We start from the raw sequence: 26,218 nt of genomic DNA, 5'->3' as shown, positions 1-26,218 counted from the left end.
ATACATGATGTTATTAACTATGTCAACATGTTGTCATTTTCTAGGAAAATTGTGTAATACGAGAAAGATCCATAAGGGAGCACAAGTAATCAAAAACAAAAATTAATGTCAAAATCAAAGTTCAACAATTATATACACATATATATAAAAAAAAAATAGCTTCTATATCATGTCATGAATTTGGTTATATAATAAATAAATACCTTTTATTCATTAGTTTGGCCACATTTAAAAAAGAAACGAGTTTACTTTTTTCTTAAAGATGGAGTTTTAATTAAAGTGGTGTTGGTTTTTTGAATAAAAAATGCTATTAAAACGAAAATTTTATTATAAAGAATATTCAAGTTTTCCAAGAAATAAAAAACTCATCATCGTTTGAAACTATAGCATATTCTATATCAATAATATAATTGCTTTGTGTATTTGTGAAATGTGACGATGCATTCATAAATATATATTTTCCGTACAGAAATCTTCTTGGTCTGAACTATTTAGAGCAAACGATTATATTAAAGGGGTTTATAAGTATTCAATTAGGAATATATATGTCTCAAAATATTAAATATTTTAAAATATTTTCTGAAAATTATAATGAAATAATTTTATGTCTATGATATAATAAAAAAAAGTCATAAATAAAATATTTTTTCTGCTTAAACTTGGGCAAGCCACCAATGCATAATCTAAATAAACCATATAATTTTTATTCTTATTTTAAATCAGGTCTATGAATTAAGAGAATAAAGAATAATATTATTTTACAACTTTCTAAAACTAGTTTACATTGAAATTAATTTGAAGTTATTTATTTCTTATGTAGAAAATTTAGTTTGGTAGGGTTGAATTTATTTAGGAAAAATATTCTTTTGATACACCTAACTTTTTACATTCATTTAATATCATCTTTTTTTACTTTTTTTTTTCTTTTTTGAAAAACTATAAAAGTTTACATATTATTTATAATAATTTTACTCTTGTATGTTAATTGAATGTAAAAGTGTGTAATGATACTATCATGTTTCTTTTATTTAATGAATAGGAAATAGTAGAGATAGGGGAGAATGAATTGTGGGTAGGAAGAGAAGTATATGAAAAGGAAGAGAAAAAAAAATGATGGTGTGATTGAAAAAAAAAAGGTGTGATAAAAGGTAATTAGGGTTTGTAAAGTGGTCCATGTTGTAAGAACACTATGGAGAAAATGTGATGAGGGAGATAAGATAGGAAAGGACATGGAAGCATAAAGGCTAGTCCTAGAGTTGAAGTTGAAGCTGCTTCTTCATTGGGTCACCAAAGGCACGCGTTGTACCCTAACAAAGGCACACACCCTTAGCAAACTAGACCCACACACTACCATTACTTTTTCTTTTTTTTTCTTATTTTCACAAAATGACACTGTTCTTTCTTATTTCAATGACTCGAGTTTCTAAATTATATATGTAAGTTTCTTAAATAATAAAATTATGAACATAATTAAATTTTTAACACAATTAAATAACTTAACATCCAAAATTCTAAATAACTAAGTAACATTAATGTTACTTAGTTGTCATTTTATACCAAAAAATGATCGAAACAAGTTACTATAAATATAAAGGTAGCACTAATATTGTTTATAATATTTTCTTGGTCATTCATAACATGATGAGATCATCCCACTGAAACAAAATAGATTCTTTGAGCACTATAAATCCAAATAAGTGCATAATGACTACTCACATAAACCTTCTCTTCCTCTAATTATATCTTTCTCTCTTTACTAATTGCTATTATCATCTGGGTTAGTTCACCATTCACAATTGCTTCAAGTTTTGGCAGCTTCCAAGAAAAACTACTTAATTATCACCAATTTGGTATTTAGAATGTTCTTTCTCAATCTCCTGTGTCCCACCACTACCTAAATTATAGAATGTAGTTCAGGAAACAAACCTCCTTAATTTAACCAATCAAAACAGCCACACAATCTAATAAGAAAACCCCATGACAGAAAAATCTGGAATTGGATCTGAAAAACGTAGCAGATTTTTTTACAACTCTGTGGCCCCCCACTGTATAAAAATAATAACTTTATACATGATTGGTCCCTTCAAATTGGTTGTTCAGAAAATTTCAACAATTGTGTGCCACTTTGTTGTGTAATATATATATATATATATATATATATATATATATATATATATATATAATATAAGCACTTTGTTGTGTGATATATATAAGGGTCACACTGCATCACTCACTCTCACATGGATGCCTTGTTGATAAGGTGTGACCAGAAAAAAAATAGTGTTATGTGTGGGGTCAAAAGACATTGTGGGGGTGACAATTGTCACTCACCCAACCTTGTAAATTGTTCATAGTACTCCTCTTATCATGTTGTGTCCAAGTTCCAACCAGAGTGCAGAAGATCTAATGTTCACTTTCTGATTTGACATGTTTTGGGATCAGTTGGTGTTGATTAGTTAACATTATTATTATTATTATTATTTTCATGTGCCTTCACTAATAGGCCTCTGGTTTGGTTGATTAAAGAAGCAATTGACTCAAGATTGAGCTTTTTGCTTAAGCATGCTAAGTTAAAGTTACCTTTTTTTTTTCTTTCTTTTCATTTGATTGATCACAATGCCCAATGAAAGCATATACATTACTTCAGATAAAAGGGATCCCATGACCATCATACCTTTATTATATTTATATCATATCATATCATATAAAACATTATTTTAATATAGGCCAACCTGTATTTCAAACAAAAGCATACATTATCTTTGAAATTATATATATTATCACCTTCTATACAGAAACTAAACTATAGTTTTCTTTTTCATGTGTTTGATGAAAATCAGAAGCCCCTTCTAAATTCATTGGTAGAGTGCTTAACATGGGGTTATAAAGTTGAAAATCATCTCAAATTTGTAATGGGAAAGTCAAAACACTAGTGATTTTGTGGTGTCTAAAATCTCCATGACAGAAAAGCAACCTTGTTTATGTTTTTTCTTTGAGCTAATCTAATTCTGGTGTGACAGAAGCCAGACCTATAAAATATTTTATAGAATGTGTTTATATGAAATAAAAAAAGATAGGGAAGGGAATCACACAGGTTGGTTGATGAAGTAAAAATATAATTAGCATGATGATTATTCTGAAAAAATAAAAAATAAAAAAAAAGAAAAGAAAAGAAAAGTTTGGATCCAATTCAGCCTCCACATTCAATGCATCAGATTCTGGTTAGAAGTTCCCCACCAAGAAAGATTAAAATAAGAACATAGAAATTGATATTTAAAGGACAAAAGGAATCTCTCCATTTTGGGATGAAGGCTTATCTTCTCTGGATCCAATACCCTCTCTTCATTTATAATAATATCCTCATCCCCACGTTATTCCACTGCTTGCATTCACACTTCTTAATCTTCTATAAACCCTAATCCTCAATTATTGTTCACAACATTATTCTATATACAATAATAATAATAATATTTCTATCTTTCCTTGTCATTCCTCATTGTGTCATAAAATATCAAATCAGGAACAAAGTGGTTGTATTCGTTACAATACAAGGACACTCTTTTCTTTCACAGACTGGCTCTGACCTTTTTTTTTTTTTTTTCAATCAAATTATTGGTTATCTCTTTGATCATTTGATTCAGATTCTGCTAGAAAATTCCATTGGGAAAAGGTAGTAATGCATACCCTTAGGGCATGCCAAACCGAAAGATAAATTCTTTCTTTATTTGTTTCATTTTTTTGTCATGTTTAAAGAGTAATTACATATATTACTATTTAAAGAGTAATTATGTTATTGGAGTTGGGAAGATCCACAATAAAGTTGGTGTTGTTTTATCACCACATGGAGGAAGCATTGATGAAGGGTTGGATTGTGATTTAGAAGGAAGGGAACAACAGACAAGAATCTGAAACTTTGATTGCATTGTTCTTTTGTTCTTAAGGAATCTGTTCATTTTTAAGAGGTGAGAAAATAACAATCTGTCCATGTGTTTGGTGAATAGATCCATTCAGTTTAGAGGGTCAAGGAATGTTTATTAAGATTAAAGATGCTTTATTGATGTAAATGTAAAGTTTTATACTTTCAAACCCAAGATATATTTACTTTTTTCTTTTGCTAAAAACAAGATTAACAAAATCTTTCTGTATTTCTTCAAATTGCAAAAAAATACAATAAAATTATGAGACGTTGGTCAAATAATTGGCCTTGTTTGTTTGTGAAGTCTTTTAACATTGTTTTTTTTTTGTTAATCTTAACTGTATATAATTTTATACACAATGTATTTGTAAATATCTATAATTATGCTATATTCATATTATATTATAATCGTTTTCTCAAGTGTGTTGTTTTGAGACAAAATTCAATTATTGCACTTTGTTGATGTAAAAAGATTTAATATAATTACTTATATGACTTTCTCCTCTATATATAAGTTGGACAACCTTTTTATCTCTTATAAATATATCTTATATGATATGTAGGCTTAGATGAAAAGAGCTAGGTGATGCCACATACATGAAAATGTAAAGGAAAAAAAAATGTTATTGATGTCTAATCAGAGCTTTCCTTTTGATTCCACATTGCAGCATATATATATATATATATATATATATATATATATATATATATATATATATATATATATATATATATATATGAGTAAAATGAGATTAGGTTATAAAAAATAATGATTTGGAAAATGAAGATGAAAAGGAAGGGTGGGGGGAACATCTCTTTTGGTCGGATAGGATAAGGGTTACTTTTATTGTTGGTCAAAAGGAGATAGATATTCATGAGTTACAAGTCTTGTTCCATGCTTCAATGAAAAAATGCATAATTCATTTCCTTGCATTTCACTTATTTGTGGCCAACCTTAGTGACAATACCAAAGGAAGAGTGTATGTGTTTCTGTGTTTAGTGACTAACTTGACATGACCTTTGTGGCTAATTCAGTGCTCCACATTCACCCACACATCATCACTTCTTTCTTATAACCTCATATCTTACAACATAATAATAATAATAATAAAAATTGTTAGTAAAAAATAATGTGTTAAATAGTTTCTACCATATTTAATAGCTTGTTCTAATATTTCCATTTCATACAAGTAGTGATACCTTAATTTCCAAGAAAATTTATCTCGATCATGTAACCCACATGAAACCTAAATTAACATCATAATTAAGGTTTCTTTGTTTTATAGAATTTGGTGGTTCTTGTATTGTGTGAAAAGCAGGAGTAACTATACAAAATAGTAGATGACTTCTTATAAATAGTTTTGTAACTAATGAGTTAGGTGAGTGGAGAAACATGACATCGTTTGAAGAGGAAGAAATGTAGTTGAAAAAGTTAAGTTTAGGGTTTGCTACATTTCTCAAAAGCTTCTTCGTACGTTTTAAACTTTTTCTCTCCATTCATCTGTTTTGGTCTCTGTTTCCTTCTCCTGGCCCAGCAAGATTGGACTTAATTTACTTTATGTTGGATTTTTCTTTCACCATCTTCTAAACCAAAGTTTTATCATCGGTAATATAAATATCATAAATACAACTTTTTCTTTTAATAGGAGATAATTTCTTATATAAATTATTATTTTTAAAGTTAAAATATTTATATTTGTGGAATTTATATTAAAGTAGTATTTTTCGCTTTTAAAGATGATTTATATATATATATATATATATATATATATATATATATATTAAGTTAGAGTTACACACATGACAGGAACTAGAAATGCAGAAAAATGTTTAATAAGAAGCCAGTTTATTATAAGATGATTTTTAGGGCTATATACTTAAATATTGTTAAAAAACGTATTATTAATCATAATTTTTATTGTATATAGAGTTTTCGTTATTTTTTCAATTAAAAATTACTAATATTTTTATGATATATTTTGATGTCCAGTCATATAATGTTTGTATTTGTGATTATTATAATAAATTTTGTAATTTTGAAAGTAAATATTTATATATTTAACGTTTATGGTTTGATTTGTTATAATTTTATTAAAAGGGCATTTTATAATTCGGTATGAGTATGATGGTTTAAAACATAATATAAAATTGTAAACAATAAAAATTTCACATTAAAGATAAGAAGATAAATTCATAAATTTCCAATTGACATATTTAACTAGTTATATCCATTTTGGTTTATGTATCAAAGCATCCCGAAATATTTCTATCAAATACCTACAACACATTTATGTGAATAAAGAACATAAACAACTTTGTAAAAGAGAGCTAAAGTACCCCAAAAAGCTATAAATTAATTGTATAAAGTAAGATTTTCCAAAATGCTGTTTTAGAATGATTATTAATTTAAAATGGACGGGTTTGGTAATAAAGTTTTTTTTTTCAAACCTAAGGTTTATTTAATTTTTATTTTAAAAAAGATTAATTAAATACTTCTATACGTCCCAAAATTAAAAAGAAAAAAACATATATATATATATATATAAAAATATATATATATATATATATATATATATATATATATATATATATATATATATATATATATTATTTTTTGAAAACTTCGTCAAATTAGTTTTTTGTGGGCCTTATTTGTATGTTTTGCTCATTTTTTTGTTAATCTTAAGTGCTCTTTATAATACTTATGTCGATACCATAAGCCTATAATATTTGTAGAGAGACTTATAAATAAATAAAAAATAAAAAAATTATGAAAATATTCGTTATCACATACCTGATCGTAAGCAAAAACAAATGTCTTATCAATATTCGGACATTAAATTCAAACTATTAAAATAATTAATTAAATGTCTTCCCTATATTATACTCTACACATTTTAAAAGGACAAAAAATATTTTATCGAAAATGATAATTTATTTTAATTTTATAAAAAGGGTGAAAAAGGGGCGAGAAGAACAAGCACCTTTATTCGATCCCAAATTTGCAGTCTTGGGCTCTACGATTTGATTTCTGGGGGTGTTACTTCCTCCACCTCCTCTTTTTGTTCTGCAGCCCACAGATATCGAAATTCCTGTTTTGTCCTTTCCAGATTGTGCAGAATTCGGCTTGCATGGTTCAGTTCTGACCACAGACTTTATTATATTATTTTCTTTTATCATCACAAAGAATCAATGTCAGCCAATCAAGAAATGCGAGCTATCAGCTTTTCCTTCTCTTCTACAGATATCAAAACTGGAAAATGATACAACATTTTATATAAACCAAAATAATTTCAGTTTCAGATGTTGCTCAAATTCTTATGGTAGTTTTCTGTGTTATCCACTCACACTCAGATGTTGGGTGGTGCACTTTCATCTTCAATAACTCAAAGCCTCAATGCGACAAGAACAATTGCAATGCTCTATCCAACTCACGGATTATTGTCTCTTAAGGTACTTTTATACTCTGTTCTTTCTTCCGGTTATTTCCTATGTTCTGTTCTTGTTTTATGCCAGGATTCTTTAGTTTCGTAATGGGCATGTATCAATTCTTAGGTATGTGATTCAATTTTATGTTTTTCTAGAACCCAGTGGCAAATACCAGAGGATTTTCGTCAAAAGACACGGTTTTTATCAGGGGTCATCAAATCAATATAAAGCAATTTTTTGGGCTTATCTCGGATCGTGCTCGACTAAACAAAGCAGGTGCTGGTTACTCTCAATGCATTCATTATTCAAGAGGTTCATCAGTTAGAAATTTGAATAATTACACTGATTGTTACTTTAACATCATGCTAAATGAGTACTGGAATTTTACATCATAATAGTTTCCCTGCAAATGGTACAAGTCAGAAGTTGGTTAGTTTTGAGGCTTATTGAATTTGCCAAATGGGAAAAGAGAAATGGAGATTGACAGTGTGAGCAATGTTATCTGATGATGAGACTTTTTTATAATATTTTCAATTATGCAGCAAAGTAGGTTGGAAAGGGTGTGTGTGAGTAGATAGATATCATAGTTATTGTGGAACTCACATTGTCACGCTGCAGGATTTGTTGTTTCCCCAATCTGTGGCCTGCCACTGACAGAAGATAATGTGGAGAAGGTTTTGGATGAGGTAAGGCCTGGCTTGATGGCTGATGGAGGGAATGTGGCATTACATGAGATAGATGGTCTTGTTGTTGTCCTCAAGCTACAAGGGGCATGTGGATCATGTCCTAGCTCAACCATGACATTGAAAATGGGAATAGAAACTCGCCTCAGAGACAAGATACCAGAAATCATGGAAGTGGAACAGATAATGGACACTGAGACTGGCCTCGAGTTAACAGAAGACAATGTAGAAAAAGTATGGAAAACTTCTTGCACTGCACTGCATAATTTAAAGCATTCTTATAATTTCATTGGCCTCTTGAATTTTATGTTAGGTGTAAAAGCTTAGTGAATCACTAATTTTCATCTCATCTCGTGTAACTTAACCACAAATGATAGATAAAATATGCAAACCTTGATGAAATCTTTGAGGCCAAATAACTTGTCTCATTCTTCAATCTTTTGAGTAGTGGCACAAATATTTAGACATGTTTTAGGATTCATATTACTAGGGAGCACTTGCTGTTGCTGTCTTTAAGGTTGTTAATTTTTCAGGTTCTTTCTGAAATTAGACCATACCTTGTTGGCACTGGGGGAGGAATATTAGAGCTTGTTGAGATGAAAGATTATGTTGTGAAAGTTCGGCTAAGTGGACCTGCAGCTGGGGTTTCGACAGTTCGTGTTGCCTTAACACAGAAGCTGAGAGACAAGATACCTTCTATTGCAGCTGTGCAACTAATAGACTAATGTCATATACAATACAAGTTCTTTTATAGTTTGATTTATGTGTTGCAAGATGAACTAGAACCAATCCATAGAAACAACATGTTAATTTTTGTTTTGAAAAGAAATTCAATGTCAGTTAGTTTTACAGGGTTTAATGTTGGTTCCTCCATTTTCCTCAGAATAAAATTTCCTCTCCATCCTTTTCATTTCTAAAGACATCAAATTTCCAAAAAGCAAAATCCAATACATTGGGTGCAGAAAGAAATTTGATGGGGTGCAAGAACAAAAAACCTAAGTTGAATTAGACCATTCTTGGCCCAATCAATTTGGCCCGTGACCTTAATTTTGATTGACAATGAGCAATGGTGACTAGGGATTGCCATGTGAATTGGTCGGTGATAAGCATTGACACATGTAAGTTGTAATATGTGCAAGTGGTCGGGGCACTACTATGTGGTAATCTTAGGGCACAGAAGGACTGTTTCTGTTAATCACCTTTTCATTCCAAAAGTATACCACACTATAGTAAATGTAAAAATATAAATAACAATAAATATAAATAACGGTAAATTGTATAAATAAATATAATAAATAACAATTATTATTATTATTATTATTTTAGAATGAATATTTTCTTGAAATTTTAAATGTTAAAGGTTTCCATAAATTAGGAAAATGGTTACATTTTTTTTGTGTCTTACTTTGAGTTGTTTTGCATTTTACTTTTTCAAGATTTGTTTATTGTGAATAATCATGAAAATGAGAAAGCTTTTAAAATTCCATAATATAATTTCAATATAGTTTAAATGAATTTTCTCTTAAATTATTATTTGTTTTAATTTTTTTAAAATTTTTACTTAAAATATTGTTCGTCACATAATAATTTCAAACGTGTTTCCTTTAATAGTTTTAATTGAGTGCGAAAATGTTATAATTAATAAACAATAGTTAAATAATTCCTAACAAATAATAATAAGAATATAATTATAAATTATAATAAATGATAATATAGAATAATAAACAATAATATAGAATAATAAAAGGTTAAATATGTTTTTAGTCCCTATATTTTGGGGCGATTTTGGTTTTAATCACTCTTTCAAACTAAGGTACAATTTAGTCCTTCAACTTTAGAAAACTCTGGTTTTAGTCATTTTTACCAAATTTTTTTAACTTTATTTGTTGTTTCAAATGCGTTTTTCAGTTAACATTTGAGTAAAAATGTGTCAAACAATGTAAACAATCCAAATGCTATAATGAAACGTGTTTGAAATAACAAATAAAGTTAAAAAAATTTGGTAAAAAAAACTAAAACCAGAGTTGAAGGACTAAATTAAGAGGGACTAAAACCAAAATCGCCCCAAACTATAGGAACTAAAAACATATTTAACCCAATAATAAATAATAATATAAAACAATAAATAATAACTGACAATAATAAATATAAATAATAGTAAATAATGTAAATAGATATAATTCATAATAAAATGATTCATAATAAATTATAATAAATAGTAACTAATAATAAATAATAGTAAAAGTAATAATAATAAATAATATAAATAGTAAATAATAAATAATAGTAAAATAATTTCTAATAAATAATAATAAATATAACTTTAAATAATAATAAATCATAATAAACACAACCATGATAACAATAAAGTAAATATAATTAGTAGCCATAAAATGATTCATAATAAACAACAATACTTCGTAATAATTTATAAGAAATAATAATAACTATAAATAAACAAGTAATAAATAAGAATATTAATTGATTTAGAGCTGTCAAAATGGATCACAACTTACGGGCCAACTCGGTCTATCATGGGTTTGGGTCGGGTTGGGTTTGAAAAAATTGTATTTTTTTATGCGGGTCAAATTTTAACTCAGTTCATTCGGCTTAAACCCGTGGTGGGTCGGGTTGGCCCACCAACCCACCTACCTAATTTTATTTTATTAAAATTTAATTCTAATTTTATAAAAAAAATATTTATTATTTTTTTGCTTGAAAAAATTATTTAATTTCTTTATTTTCAAAATTAATTAACATCCATGTTAGGAGTAAAATTTGTTTAGATTTGAATTAAAGAAAATTTGTAATTTTTTTATTTAAAAAATGTAATTAAGTGAGCCAGTGAGTCAACCTGTTTACTCACCAACCTGTGGTGAGTCAGATCGGGTTCGAATTTTTCTGGCTCGCTAATAAATGAATCGAGTTGGATTGGTTCACTAAGTGACCAATCTGCGGTAGGCCGGGCCGGGTGGTCCGTTTTGACAACTCTATATTGATTAGAAGATATAAGACAACTTGATATAAGTTGAAATTATCAAACCATATGTGTGAGATCTGATGAGACAAATTACATTGATTGAATGATACATATACACATTGTAACTATCTCAATGATAAGAGGATACAAATTACTTATATTTGTTTATATTTATTTTGAAATTTCCAATATTGATAATATGATACATTAGAATGAATTTATTATAAGATTCATATATATATATATATATATATATATATATATATATATATATATATATATATATATATATATATATATATATATATATATATATATATATATATAATATAATATAATATAAACACATAATGTATGAGTGTGTTCATAGAATTATTAGTTGAATATTAATACGCATTAAAAATTTTGTTCATATACTAATTAAAAATACATAGACAAACATTGATCATGTTTTAAGTCTCACCAAAAAATTTAAAATTACAAATAATCGTTACACTATGTCTTTGTTTTGCATGTTCTATTTTTTTTAGATGGTCTACTCTTTATATTTTTCTATATTGTCTAACCTTTCTTGTATGTTTAAGAAGTCTCTTTACACTTTTTTACAAAATTTATCATTTTAAATTTTATGTTTTTACCAATTTTATTTAACAATTTTTATATAGTTTGTCCTTTTTATTTTTAAAAAGTTTAGTTTTTTTTATATATTTTTATATAGTCTAACCAATATTTAATTTAAAATTCAATTTAAATTATTTATTCTGATAAACTCAATCATAATAAATTGTTTAAACCGGTTATATACAATATATTTTATTAAAAATATATGTAAATAACTTAAATACATTTTTATTATAAAAACAAATAAAATATTATTATTTAATTTTATAAAATATAATACTTATATCAAATTATAATTATATTTTAGAAATTAAAATTAATATAATAAATATATTATAATTTTTAAAAACCTCATTGCCTTGCACGTGCACACATACTAATTATATCACATATATTAGAAAATGCTAGTTTTTTATGGCAAAGAAAAAGAAAGAATTGAAATGCATTCCTCTTAATTTCATAACAAAGTGCATAACTTAATGTTATCAATACATATTTATAATCATAATTTAATAAAAAGGTTATCCATTAATTATTAATAATGATTCCTTGCCTTGTAAAGACAGAAGAAATTGAATTTGACTAACATGAAGTTGGAAACATTAGTGACTAAGCTTGAGTCAAACCACTTTTAGATTCCACTCCTCTCTTCATGACGCATGAATGAAACACATGTTTTTGTGGTCCCAGAACGCGTAAATCAGGCCAACAATGGTGGTGTTGGAAAACGAAAAAAGAAAAAAAGAAAGAAAGAAGATTAATCATATCATGATTCTGCGTGTGTAACTTCAATATCTCATTGTACTCACCTAACACCACAAGTTAGTTTAACTGTCAAACTTTCATTCCTCTGAAATGCTATTATATTCATTATTATAAACTAAACATTGAAATAATCCAAACTGCATTGTACTTTGTCTTAATCATACACGACATTCACAAACATTACCACAAACTAATAATAACAATAAAAACTAAAGTTCTAGAGCATTGTTAATTCCTTTTCTTTTCTTTAACTTGTTCTTTTCGTCCCCTTAACAGATTGAAAAATATATAGATATCTATATATACAACACGATATTCAGAATACATTAGCTAGGAAAATATAGGATATTGATGAAGTTGATCTGGTAATTGACAATATATATATATATATATTATATGTGGAACACAGAGAGATATATAATAATAATAGTGGTAATGGGTTTATGGAAAAAGCAAAGCAGAAAGGTATGAATGAATCAATGTGTCTCTGAGAGGCACTGAAGAATGTTCACCTGCATTTGCAAACAGCTTACATAGCTTTGTAGCTCAGTCACGATTTGTTCAGTACACATCTCTTCTCCCCCAGGTATCAACATTCTAAGGCTCTTCAACTGATCTTCATCTTCTTTTTCTCTCAAACCCCTTTTCATTTCAGGCATGCTCTTTTGTTTATTTCTAGGCTTCAAGCTAGGGTTTGAAGTGAAACGGTTGTTCAATGGCACCATTTGACCATTTTGGCCACAAATCCTTGATGAGCCTTCACCAGCCTTGTCCTTGTCAGCGAAGCTGCTTCTGTGAGTATCTGCATTGGCTCTATTCCTCTGAAGCTTCACACTTAGAGCATCGCTCCATGCAAAACCCTGGGCTGAGTGCACCATTGCCATGTCCACTTCATACTTGACAACATTCTGAATATCACACTGCTCTGAAGAGGTATTCCTTTCCTTTATCTTCATCAATGCCGGCACCAAATAGTTCATGTAGTTTCTAGCAAACGCTGCTTGTTCCACTTTGTTGGGTTGAAGTGAGTATACACGTCTGCGTTTAGCAGGTTGACCCTCCATGTGTAATCGAAAGAAAGAAAGACCTTTTGTATCTAAAGAAAAATGAGTCTAAGCAAGAAGCATAAAGGAAGGAAGAAAGGAAGAAAGGAAGAAGAAGAGTTATTTTTGTGAGTGATAGTAGTGGGAATATAAACTAAAAGGGTGCAAAATGTGCAAAGAAAAAGTAGCAGGAGTGTAATGAAAGTGGGGGAGAGACAGAGGTAGTGGTTGTTTTATGTCAGCAATGTTAAGGAAAAAGAAGGCAAAAAGAAGCTTTTAGGGAATGGTGTGGTTGTGGTAGAGAGGATTGTTGAAGTTATAGGGGTTTTTGATGAGGGAGTGAAGTTCACTAGCAAATAAATTTTTAATTTTCCTTGACATGAGGAGGCCCCATCTAACTGAATAATTGGAGTGATAAGGAAATTGGTTTATAATAATTTCCATCAGAACCAGGTATGGACGCAAGCACACGCACAAAAACAACACCACAGCCCTATAAACACTAGTTTCTGTAGGAAACTCTCTACAACCACATATCAATAAATGGTTACAATTCTCTTCCTTCTTTAAATCAAATCTTCTAAAACATGGAAAACATCTCTTCTAATGAGCTAAGAGTATAACATCACAAGTATATATTTCAACTATACTGATTTTACATTTTTACACTTAGATTTCAACCCAAAGATAATAGATAATTGAAAAGAGTATGAATAGGAAGGTACAACACAAAGATATGAGTGTGTAATGTGTATGTATGTATGAATGTGAGTGTGCAAAAAATAGTGAGAGTGGTCAATTTTGAATGGCACATGGCCTCACATGCTTGTTGCTTTTGACAACTAGCCACATAAGGGATTCTCTCCCATGTGCCACTAGAAAACAAAAACACTAAAACCCCACTATAAATGCACCTCACATGACTCCAATCCCTTTAAGTGGTACTCTTTCTCTTTGCACTTAGAGGGTATCCCCTACTTACAAGTTTTTCCCCTCTCATTTCAAATCAACCAGCTCATCCTACACTTCTCTTTATACCCTTTCTCTTTAAATTAATTACCCTCTTCATTTTTTTATTCCTTTTCCATTCGCTTATATCACTTTAAAATATTTCATCATTCCTCACTTCTTGGGTCACCACCATTTTAAAAAACACACAATTAAACCAATATAAAAACTAAGTATAAGATTTTATATTTACACTCACAATCTATCACAACTTATGATAGATATAGATTTTATGACAACTTATATAAAAAAAATAGTATAAATTGATCATTCATAAGAATTTGTAATGGGGAAGACATTATAACTATTCGGGTTTGGATTTTGCTATTATTCATAATTTTGATATATTTTTAAATTTTAAAAGTAAATAAATATAATTATTTTAATCTAATTATGTTAAATTTATTTTAACATATCCATTTGAATTATTTATAGATATATTCTTACTTTAATAATAATTAAAAAATACAATAAAAAAATGTAACATTAAAAATGGTTATATATTCAATATTAAAATTTAAAAATTAAAATATATTAAAATTTCGAATAAACGACTTCTAATTTCACATTCATATATTAAAATCATATTTAACCTTAATTAGTCATTCTATTTTTAATCTTTCTATTAAAAAAAAGTTTGAAAAAGTGATGGATATAATATACTAATTGGTATCAATTGTCATTGAATTTGACTTTTAAGATTGGATGATGTACTTTCTAAAAGGGAGACATTTTACATGATATTATTATAAAAATTAGCACATGAGTTTATAATTAAAGAAATATACCTTTTTGAATTCTGAAAATTTTGATTTGATTAAGTGTAGAGATCGATTGTTGATTATAATAAAGGAGTGAAATGATGAAAGTTTGAGCATTATAGTAATTCCAATACTAACAAATTTGGTATATTCTGATAAGGTGGGGGTGTGAGAGGCAGTTATGGTCCCATGAATTGCTCATATTAAGAAAGTTTTGATTTTGAAAGGATAAACAAAATCCAAATTGAAATGGTCCTACTCTAGTTGGATGATTAGAGAACAACTATGATAAACCTAGCTTTGGGCAAGCAAAGTCAAAAACTTGTCTTCATTCAGAAAAAAATAAAGTGAAAAGAAAAAAGTAGCTAGATAACTTAATCAAATTTGACCCTCATGCTTTGTAATATACTCACTAGTCCTAGGAGAGCCCCATCTGATTTATTATTATTTACTTCAAATAAAAAATAATAATAATATTAGTTTATGTAGAAAGTTTGTGTAGAAAGTTAGCTTAGAGTCCTTTTGCTTTCAGAGGATCTGAACATTGTAGTTTCCAAGTCTGAGGCAAAACTAAATGCCAACCACCCTTTGGACATTTGTGGGACAACCATGCATGTGCACAAGAGTCTCAAAATTCAGATTATTTGCATAAAGTACAGCTCTTATTCTCACAGTTAATAATTATTAATAGTGAAATTATTCTACCTGATGCAGAAAAAAGGCTTAGAATTTCTATATGAATTTCACATTGCTATTTCATATCACATACAGTTGGGTAGGGTCAATTATTATGTACAAAGTTCAAAAGCAAGACTGATAAATTAGCCTTGCCAAGAAAAACAAAAATTCAGGTATTAACATTAATTGAATGTTGAAGCTGTTTGAAACAGGTGTAATGTAAGAGCATTAAAGAGGATGAAAACCTTTCTTTCAACTACTTAAAGTTGACCAAATCTAAGACCTGAATCCAAATCATTGTATTAGAAAGAACTGAAAATCTCATACATGTCAAAAATAATATCTAACAAGACATAATTAAACATATCTTAAATACATTAAAACACAGTAAGTAGTGTTTGATATGAAAGAATGTATTGAAAAAATCTTAGAATCTGATAATAATTGAGTTATATAATAATGAAACCCTAATTCTTATAAATTAGTGTTAGATTTAGCTTAATTTGGGATTATTGTTAAAGGGTGGGATAACGTGTAAAGGTGTTTGGTGGGAAGAGTTGTTGGAAATTGTAGGTGAAGTCTCAAACTGAGGAAGCGTCTATGATAGGCTGAGAATGCTCCACGGCATCTAATTCTGGATCACAAACAAATCTATCTATCTGTCTGTACGGACAACACCCCTTTTTCTTGGTGGTCGAGAACGACAACGCCACACTTTGTCACTACTGTCGTATGATGTGAGAGCCACAAAACAACGTTAAACATGTTCATTTTCTACTGCTAATCTATCTCATTGCACCACCTTCGATATTATCTTATCTGTATCAATTTTCATATTTATAAATAATTTGCATTAGAGGATAGATTTGATCTTAACTTAATTTTATAAAACTGATTTTTAAGATAAACTTCTTATTTTATTTTTGATGTGAAACTTTCAACAATTTATTAATAATTAAAATAAAATATTATCATGAAATATTAAATAGTTTGTGGAGTATATTCAATTTTATAAATAATTATAAAGTATTACATATGAATGGTGTAATTAATTAGAAATCCATAACTCCAAGGGCAAAATAATAAGTGAAGAAATTCAATAGATAAATGAAAAAAGAGATTCAATTAAGATAATGGATTGGATACGGCACAAACATTCTACATCACATCTACTGGGAAATTGAACTAATTAATAATAGACGTGGAAAAAATTTATTATCGCGAAAGATTGCATAAAGAATAAAGAATAAGAGAATAATGATTTTTCTTTTTCTTTTGTATTCTTATCCATCCAGCAAAGTAATGACAATAATTGGTTCAATTTGAATTTCAAAGTGCTAATTAAAAGTGTATGTATAAAGAAGGCTAACAAACAATTCAAAACATCCTTTTTCACTACGAAACAAAATTTTTACGATAACATTATCCATATGGTATTGAGTGATACTTATTAGATAAAATTGAGGCTAAAATGTTTAATTAATAATAAAAAATTTGTTCAAATGAGTATTTTATATAGTATATTATACTAAGAGTTTTCTCTGCTTTAGTTTTTTCTTCTACTTCCGAACTATTTTGGAAATGATTTCATGTTGACAAATTTCTCTGCTGGCTTTTTGACCCTTTAATGATTAAATAAAAACGTTTAAATTTTAAGAAAAGTAATTTTAACAACTTCCTATTTTCTTACAAATAAAATTTAAACAAGTTTATAAAAGAATTCAAAATTGAAAATATCAAAATCCCTTTTCTAAAATGCTAAAATATTTTTAATTATAATTTATAAAGCAGACTAAAACTAAATTTTAAGAAAAATGTTTCGTATGTTCTGAAATTAAAATTCTTTAAAAATCACAACAAAAATATTTTTGAAATACATTAGTGTTTCAAGAAAAAAATTGAAAAATTCAAACCCTCCGAGAGCAAATTCTTCATCCACCCTTCTTTTGTGAACGCATACTATATTGTTTTAATTATGATTTTGTTAGGAAGTCCAGAATGACATTTTCAAAACTAGTTTATATTATGAAATTTAAAGTTTCTAAATTTCTAAATTACGCAATCTGTTGGATTCTATAGTCTAAAATTATACTTTTAATAATAAATTACAGGATTTAGAATACAAATTTTAATTATATAATTTAAAATATAATTTTAAATTATTAAACTTAAAATATAATTTAAAATTACACTGTTTTATATTATGCAAATTAAAATATAATTTTGGATTATTTTTCCTTATATATGCCAAAAAAAAGAGAGTTTTTGTTATTAATATAAAGTTATATTACTATTATAATGTAAAAAAAAGTTATGTATTCATTTTCAATGTGTTAAGTAACAAGAATTATCTCATCAATAATGAGGATAAGAATAGTTCTTTAGTTATTGATGTTATGATGTAAAAATCATAAGTATAAATATCCTGTTATCCAACACGTTTTATAAAAACAATAAAGACTTAATTGAATTCTATTTTATACTATTTAATATAACATTTTAATTTACATGGCATATTTCAAAATATAGTTTAAAATTAAAAATAACATGTTTATATAATTTAACTTTCTTTTATATTATAGAAGGAGAGAAAAAAAGGTGGAGAAATTGTGGAAGAATTGGTAAAAAGAAATGGATATTTTCTTCCTGCACCCCATTGTTAATTGCATCTCAAATACGACATCACGTCACTATCATTATTGTAGTTATTATTCTTATCATCATGATCGTTATCACTACTATAGAGGAAGAAGAAGAGAGACAAAACATATTGTGGAAACAATTTCATTTTTGAAAACTCCTTTTAGAACACATTTTATGTCATTTTGAAAAGCTTGTTTTAGAAAACCTCATTCTAAAAAACTTGTTCGGGGAGGGTACGATATATGTTCTGGGAAAACTTGTTTGAGAAATTTTATTTTAAAATGCAATTTATGTTCCAAAAGACTTTTCCAAAAATCTTACTTAGAAATTTTATTTATATTTTTTTCTGGAAATTCTGTTCCAAGAATCATGTTCTGGAAATTCCATCAAACTTATTTTAAAAATTTTCTAGAACAAGTAGTCCAGAAGTCACACTTTTAGGAAGAGTAGAATGGCCATTTAAAAAATCATGAAGGTGCACCTAGAAATTTTGGGGGTTCAAGAAGAAAAGGTCAAAGTCAAAGTATATAAACACCTCCGGAAACCCGAATCCGGATACTAAATTTCTTTAGGCATATTATTATTGGTAAATTTGCATGTTTATCGATGCATGGGTCTTGTGCTACATCGATTTTTTCATGGGAGTAGCAAAGAGAGAAGCTTTTTCCTTCAGTATCACCTTCTTTACTACTTGCTCAAACACAGAATTGCATACGCTTTTATCATTTAGTTTATTCCTTTTGAGTTTCTTATTTCAGGAGTGTTATATTTCTCTCTTTATTATGGATTCAGAAAACCGTACTATACTTGGGAATGTTTAAGAATTTGGCTGTCATTATATAGTGTTTAGTCACTATGTTAGAATAACTTTTAAGCTGTAAAGGTAAAACAGCATCTGCTTTTTTCTTCATTACTGAAAATCCTTAACTGGAATTGCTTCATAAACTGTAAGGCTCACTCAAAGGTACTCTATCAATCGTTCGTTTTCGGTCAAAAGAAAAGGAATAAAACAAAAACGAAGGCTTAATTTGCACGCTTCCTAATCCTGAAGAATTAAAGCTAGTATTCATGCATTTGTCATATGATATCTTCTTCATTTCTCATTTCAACTTGTTATCAACTTAACTTCTGTCTTTAGTTATAATAAAATCTCTGATTTTTCCCTATGTTTCTAACTTTCTTCAGGTTTCAGTTGCCTTGAAGCTCAAGCATTTTCCCGTGTAAAGATAAATAAAAGACCCAGTTTTGCAGTTGTACCAATCCAATCAAATATGTTGAATTTCTGTGGTTCATTTATCCGGGTTTTGTTTTCCTTTGTCTCTTGGTTATTTGGAGGACTGAAAGGTGCAGAGGAAAAACCTAAGACTGACAACAATGCTCCTCAGATAAAGCATGATGTTTTTGTTAGCTTCAGTGGCAAGGATGTCCATCGCGGCTTTCTTAGCCATTTGACTGAAGCTTTTCGAAGGAGAAACATAGATGCCTTTGTAGCTGATAAGAATCTAGAGAAGGGAGAAGAAATATGGCCATCACTTGTTGAAGCAATTGAAGGATCATCCATTTCATTGGTCATATTCTCACAAAACTATGCTTCTTCTGATTGGTGTTTAGAAGAACTCGTGACAATACTTGAATGTAGAGAGAAATATGGAACTAGTGTTTTACCTGTTTTCTACTATGTAGAACCCACATATGTACGACATCAATCCGAGGTGCAACGCTGGAGACATGCTTTGAATTTGGCTTCTCGTTTAGCAGGAATTAACTCATCAAAATTTTCGTAAGCTCTTTCTTCCCCATAAATGTCAAATATTTTACACTAGTTTATGTGCATATTATCATATCTTGGTTTGTTAAATGGAAAAAGTAATGAAATTAATCCTTGTGTTGAAAATTGTTTGCAGAAGAATGTTCATTATTCATTGCTTTCTAATAAAATAATTGTAGCCTATGCAACTATGGCAGAATTCTGATGGGACTAGACCGTGCTTTGCTGCTAGTGCAAAGAGTTTAGTGCTTAAGTTACATGTATACTTTAAAATATTTATAGATATATCTAACAAAATCCCATTTGTTTTTTAGTACTGATTATTAAAGAATCACCACAAAGAAATTTTCCGTCATGCATTTGAATCCCTCACGAAAGTTCCAAACATTTATGTCAAAGACCTTGATTTTAACAGAGTGAAACTCTCTTTTCTGTGATATAGGGGTGATGCTGAACTAGTTAAGGAAATTGTCAATGAAGTGCTCAAGAGGATTGTTAAACAGTCAATTAACACAAAAGGGCTCGTTGGAATTGATGAAAAAATTGCAGCTATAGAATCACTGATAAGAGAGGAGCCAAAGCAAACCAGACTTATTGGAATTTGGGGTATGGGAGGTGTTGGCAAGACAACTCTTGCAGAAGAAGTATTTAATAAACTACAATCTGAATATGAAGGTTCCTATTTTGTAGCCAGTGAAACAGATCGATCAAACAAACACGAGCTAATTTCCTTGAAGGAAAATATGTTTTCTAAGCTATTAGGATATGATGTCAAAATCGATACACCAAATTCATTGCCCAAAGGTATTGTCAGGAGAATTGGTTGTATGAAGGTTCTTATTGTTCTTGATGGTGTGAATGAGTCCGAACAGCTGGAAAAACTGCTGGGAACTCTCGATAATTTTGGATCAGGTAGTAGAATAATTGTAACAAGTAGAGATGAACAAGTGCTGAGGGCTAACAAAGCAGATAAGATATACCAGCTTAAAGAATTCAATTTTGACAAAGCCCTTGAACTTTTCTATTTGAATGCCTTTAAAAAAAATGATCATGTGCAGGAATACAAAGAGCTTCCTAAAAGGGTGGTTGATTATGCCCAAGGCATTCCATTGGTTGTGAAAGTTTTGGCTGGTCTTCTTCATGGAAAAAATAAGGAAGAATGGGAAAGTATGTTGGGAAAGCTTAAGAAAATGCCTCCTAAAGAAGTTTATGAAGTAATGAAACTGAGTTATGATAGTCTAGATCGCAAAGGGAAACAGATATTTCTTGATCTTGCATGTTTCTTTCTCAGAACTCATGTAGCTGTAAATGTGGATTATCTGAAGTCTTTATTGAAAGATGATGACAGTGATAATTCTGTCGCTTTTGAGTTGGGAAGGTTGAAAGACAAAGCTCTCATAACTATATCTGATGATAATACTGTATCTATACATGATAGTTTACAAGAAATGGCNTGGGAGATTGTTCGTCAAGAGTCTGTTGAACAACCTGGAAATCGCAGTCGGTTGTGGGAACTAAATGACATTTGTGAAGCATTGAAAAACAACAAGGTTAAAACTAAACTAGATATTGTGTCTTTGGAACAGTTTTTGGTGAGAAATGTGGCTTTTGGTAATGTTTTAACTTTTTTCTTCTACATTGGTGACAGGTTAAAGAGGCTATTAGAAGTATAAGAATTCACTTGCCAACAATTAAGGAGCAAAAGTTAGTGCCTCAAATTCTGGACATTAATATGAGCAAACTAAAATTTCTGGAAGTTTTTGTATGTGATCGCTATGATGAACTTACTCTTCTTAAAGGGCCACAATTTTTGGCAACTGAGCTAAGATTTCTTTCTTGGTATCAATACCCTCTGAAATCCTTGCCAGAGAATTTTTCTGCAGAGAAACTTGTAATATTGAAGTTGAGAAATGGCAGAATGGAAAAACTTTGGGATGGAGTGAAGGTAGGTGCCTCACTGTTATTAGTTTGTGTTAATTTAGCTTGATGTGATTATATCTTCATTTTGTTTCATTATATTGCAGAATATGGTGAATTTAAAACAAGTTGACCTCAGTCGATCCCAAAATTTAAAGAAGCTACCAGATCTATCAAAAGCCACAAATCTAGAAGTCCTTCTTCTTATGAGTTGTTCTTCGTTGACTAGTGTTCATCCATCTATTTTCTCTCTGCCCAAACTTGTGAAATTGGACCTTCTTTGTTGCACATCTCTCACCACACTCGGTAGCAGTTCCTCTTTATGCAACCTCAGTTTTCTCAACCTTGGTAGGTGTACCAATCTTAGGAAATTCTTGCTGATATCAGAGAATATAAAAAAGCTTAGATTAGGGAACACCATGGTGAAAGAATTGCCTTCATCCATCAGCTATTTTAATCAACTGCTACACCTTGACATAAGCTTTTGCAGCAAGCTTCGAACTATTCCAAAGCTTCCCCTATCACTTGAAACTCTGAATGCTAGAGAATGCCAATCTTTGAAGACTATATTGTTTCCTTCACAGGCTGTTGAACAATTAAAGGAGAACAGGAAATGGATTTCATTCTGGAAATGCATGAACTTGGATAATCAGACTCTGGTGGCTATTGGGTTGAATGTTCAAATCAATGTGATGAATTATGCAAACCAGCACATATCCATACCAAGTCACAATCATGTTGAACATTGTGATGATGATAATTGTGATTCTTATTCAGGTGTTTACGTGTATCCAGGAAGTAGAGTTCCAAAGTGGTTGGAGTATAAGACAAGAAAGGATTCTATAATTCTTGATCTCTCTTCTGCACCTCCTTCCCCTCTCATTGGCTTCATTTTCTGCTTTGTTCTTGGTAAGTACCATAACACAGATGTTGATAGATTTGAAGTGATGATCACTATTGATGGCGAGGACGAAGGTAACAGTATCAGTGTTCCGATTTACATAGATTATGGCTATGAGAAAACTGAATCAGATCACGTTTGTGTGATGTATGAACAAAGATGTTCTACCTTCTTAAACAACAGAGCCAAAAACCAAACAAGGTTTAAAATCCAGGTTACAGTGGAAGAAGCACTGTCACACAAGTTTTTGAAAGGATTTGGCGTTAGCCTTATAAGCAGCTCAACATATAAAAATTTCATTCAGGAAATGCAATTGCGAGACTCACAGTATCAATTTCGTTAAACAAATGAAATTTGGTTCTGCTTCATGTTGATCCAGGTGTTCCTTCATGTGATATCCCACGATTTATTTTTATTTTTTTTAAATCTTAGATGGGTTTAGTGTATCTTAGTGTATGAGAAATTTAAAGTTAGCAATATTAGTTTCTTATGTCTCATATGTAAGTTAAACACATTACATTCAATCTAAAAGTAGTAAGTACGAGGTATTAAGTTGAATTATTATTGTATATACAAAATATTTTATATGTAAAAGACATTTTAATTTTTAGGACCATGTTAATATATATATATATATAATTGATTGGAATATAAAGGTGAATTGTGAATGATATGTTTCTAATAAAATTATTTATGCTCATTGTTTGAATAGTGGCAATCTTGATGAAAAATATCATGATTGGTAAAACCACGTATTAGGCAGGTCTATTATTTGAGAATTACAAATTTGATAAAGAGATAATTCTGGCTAATGAGAAAGATGCAAGATAGATAATAATATTCAATAATAACATTATAGTTTAAATTACATTTCAAACATATCTAGTTTTTCATAATATAGTAAGATTATTACACTACTATTTTATATTAAGTACAATCATCCCAAAATAAAATAAAGCCATAGTCCATTTTCCTACAAAATATGCTATTTCTACTTATTTCCCCTTCTTGAACCTCCCATATCTTCTTACGCCAAAAATATTTATTTTCTGATATACAAGAAAAACCTAATATTTTTTTATTGTTAATGTTTTATAATTTATTTTGAAAATTTGCTTGATTAATTGTTATTAGAATTTTGTAAGGAATAAAGCACTTAAAATTTTATCCAATTTTGTTTATGTTTATAATTTGTAAAAAAAAAATTAATAATAAAAAAATACTGTTAAATAAGTGTAAAAACATTTAGGATGTAAAAACGTCATGATCTGATCTATTTCATATAATCGTCACTCACATGCCCTTCTAATTACTCCGTCTTAAAAGTTCAATTTAGAATTTAAATAATTTCATTCATAACTATGCATTTTGTGCCAAAATTTAATAATTGAATTGTTTATATAACCACGAAACAGTTTTTCTACCATCACTTTTAATTAATATATCTTTTGGTGGTACTAATTTTGCATAGCAATATTTTGAAGGAAAATGAAATTTTAACACCATTTTTTGACACGATTTTGACACTACACACGTGTCAAAATGTGGTTGGACGATTTCAAATTAAAAAAACAAACTTTGGTTTTTCTCTTCCAAATATACCCCTGCCTTAACTTTTTTAATTTAAAATCGTCCAATCACATCTTGACACGTGTACAGTGCCAAAATGGTGTCAAAAAATGGTGTTAAAATATCATTTTCCTTGAATTCTTTTATATAGATAATTTTGAATATCTTATTGTTAAAAATAAATTATTCTATGTTTTTCATTCTCCTCAAGTCAAATGACTATAAGTATTAAATATTATACTAATATTTTATATTTTGGAGGAACAAGAATATTAGCAGGTAGCAAGAGACATCTCAAACAAAAAAGGGAACATGACGAACTGGTGTGTCCAAGATTAGGACAGTTCGGTTCATACTAAAACATATTCAATTAAAAAAAATCTACGTAGTGACGGCTCTCATACTAGTTTTATTTAATTAACAAAGCCGCCGCACCTCCCATTTATCCATAATTGAAACGCGTGGGGCCTCCATTACATTTATTCAGTGAATATTTTTTCCAATCCAACACTATTCCCAGTTTCTCTTTGTTTGACAAATTGTATTTGTATTTTTTTGTCTCTTGTTCATCTCTATGAGTGTTCCTTTTCATTTTCTCTCTGTTATTTCCAAAACTGAATGGTGCAGAGAAAAAACCTATGTCAAACAACAACTCACCTCAAATAAAGTATGATGTTTTTGTTAGCTTCAGGGGTGAAGATATCCGCGATGGGTTCCTTAGCCATTTGACTGAGGCTTTTGATGTGAAGAAAATAAATGCCTTCGTAGATGATAAGCTTGAGAAGGGGGAAGAACTATGGCCATCACTCGTCCAAGCAATTCAAGGATCATCCATTTCTTTGATCATATTCTCACCAGACTATGCTTCTTCTCCTTGGTGTTTGAAAGAACTTGTGACCATACTTCAATGCAAAGAGAAATACGGGCAAACTATCATCCCTGTTTTCTACCATGTAAAACCTACAGATGTACGGCGTCAATCATCTGATGGTTACAGAAAAGCATTCGCTGACCATGAGAGAAAACATAAGCATGAGGTTCAACTCTGGAAAGATGTCTTCGAAAAGTCTGCTTATTTATCTGGAATTGAGTCATCAAAATTTCGGTTAGCTCTTTTTCCACATAGATGATCAATGTTATCTAGTAGTTATATAGTATATATGCATATCATGGTAGCTAAATTGCAAAGTGATGTAAGCTTTGGTATGTTTATTAGTTAATACTTTTGCATGACATATAATTTAAGCCAATACCATTAGGCTAGAATTCTGATGAAACCAGTGCTTTGTTGATCCATTGATTTAGCAGTTAAGGAATCTCCACTGAGAAGGATGGAAGAAATATGAAGGAACTTTTTCATAATGCATGTTGAAAACATCTATCCCCCAACAAATTTCTAAATGAGTTAATATTGATATCATTGATTTTAACAAATTGTCTGTGTGGTGCCTTATAGAAATGATGCTGACCTGCTAAAAGCAATAGTGGATCTTGTGCTGAGGAGGTTGACGAAATCCCATGTTAACTCAAAAGGGC

The 26,218-nt window shown here is 29.4% G+C and overlaps 3 protein-coding genes across 3 annotated transcripts in view; 2 read left to right on the top strand and 1 right to left on the bottom strand.

Annotated features, from left to right (window-relative positions):
* Positions 1–7,106: 7,106 nt before the first annotated feature.
* On the top strand, positions 7,107–8,887 carry LOC106755184 (nifU-like protein 3, chloroplastic). The gene is made up of 4 exons (XM_014637293.2): positions 7,107–7,369; positions 7,501–7,621; positions 7,964–8,262; positions 8,562–8,887. Exons 1-4 carry the CDS (start codon positions 7,271–7,273, stop codon positions 8,751–8,753), a joined length of 711 nt encoding a protein of 236 aa, XP_014492779.1. The 5' UTR covers positions 7,107–7,270; the 3' UTR covers positions 8,754–8,887.
* A 3,897-nt stretch (positions 8,888–12,784) lies between these two features.
* On the bottom strand, positions 12,785–13,870 carry LOC106755190 (transcription factor bHLH146-like). The gene has a single exon (XM_014637300.2). The coding sequence runs from the start codon at positions 13,456–13,458 to the stop codon at positions 12,871–12,873; it is 588 nt and encodes a 195-aa protein (XP_014492786.1). The 5' UTR covers positions 13,459–13,870; the 3' UTR covers positions 12,785–12,870.
* Positions 13,871–19,600: 5,730 nt separating this feature from the next.
* Positions 19,601–26,218, top strand: part of LOC106755179 (disease resistance protein RML1B-like) — a 9,913-nt gene continuing 3,295 nt past the window's right edge. Inside the window, exons 1-6 of the mRNA XM_022778176.1 lie at positions 19,601–20,307; positions 20,738–21,845; positions 21,944–22,240; positions 22,320–23,451; positions 25,310–25,787; positions 26,139–26,202. Of these exons, the coding sequence (XP_022633897.1) occupies positions 19,799–20,307; positions 20,738–21,845; positions 21,944–22,240; positions 22,320–23,451; positions 25,310–25,787; positions 26,139–26,202 (3,588 nt within the window). The 5' untranslated portion in view covers positions 19,601–19,798. The remainder of the gene's footprint in view (positions 20,308–20,737; positions 21,846–21,943; positions 22,241–22,319; positions 23,452–25,309; positions 25,788–26,138; positions 26,203–26,218) is intronic.

This window comes from Vigna radiata, unplaced genomic scaffold (genome assembly GCF_000741045.1).
Source record: "Vigna radiata var. radiata cultivar VC1973A unplaced genomic scaffold, Vradiata_ver6 scaffold_264, whole genome shotgun sequence".
Taxonomy (NCBI): domain Eukaryota; kingdom Viridiplantae; phylum Streptophyta; class Magnoliopsida; order Fabales; family Fabaceae; genus Vigna; species Vigna radiata.
Note: the sequence above shows the minus strand (reverse complement) of the source record. Positions and strands in the feature narration are given on the sequence as shown.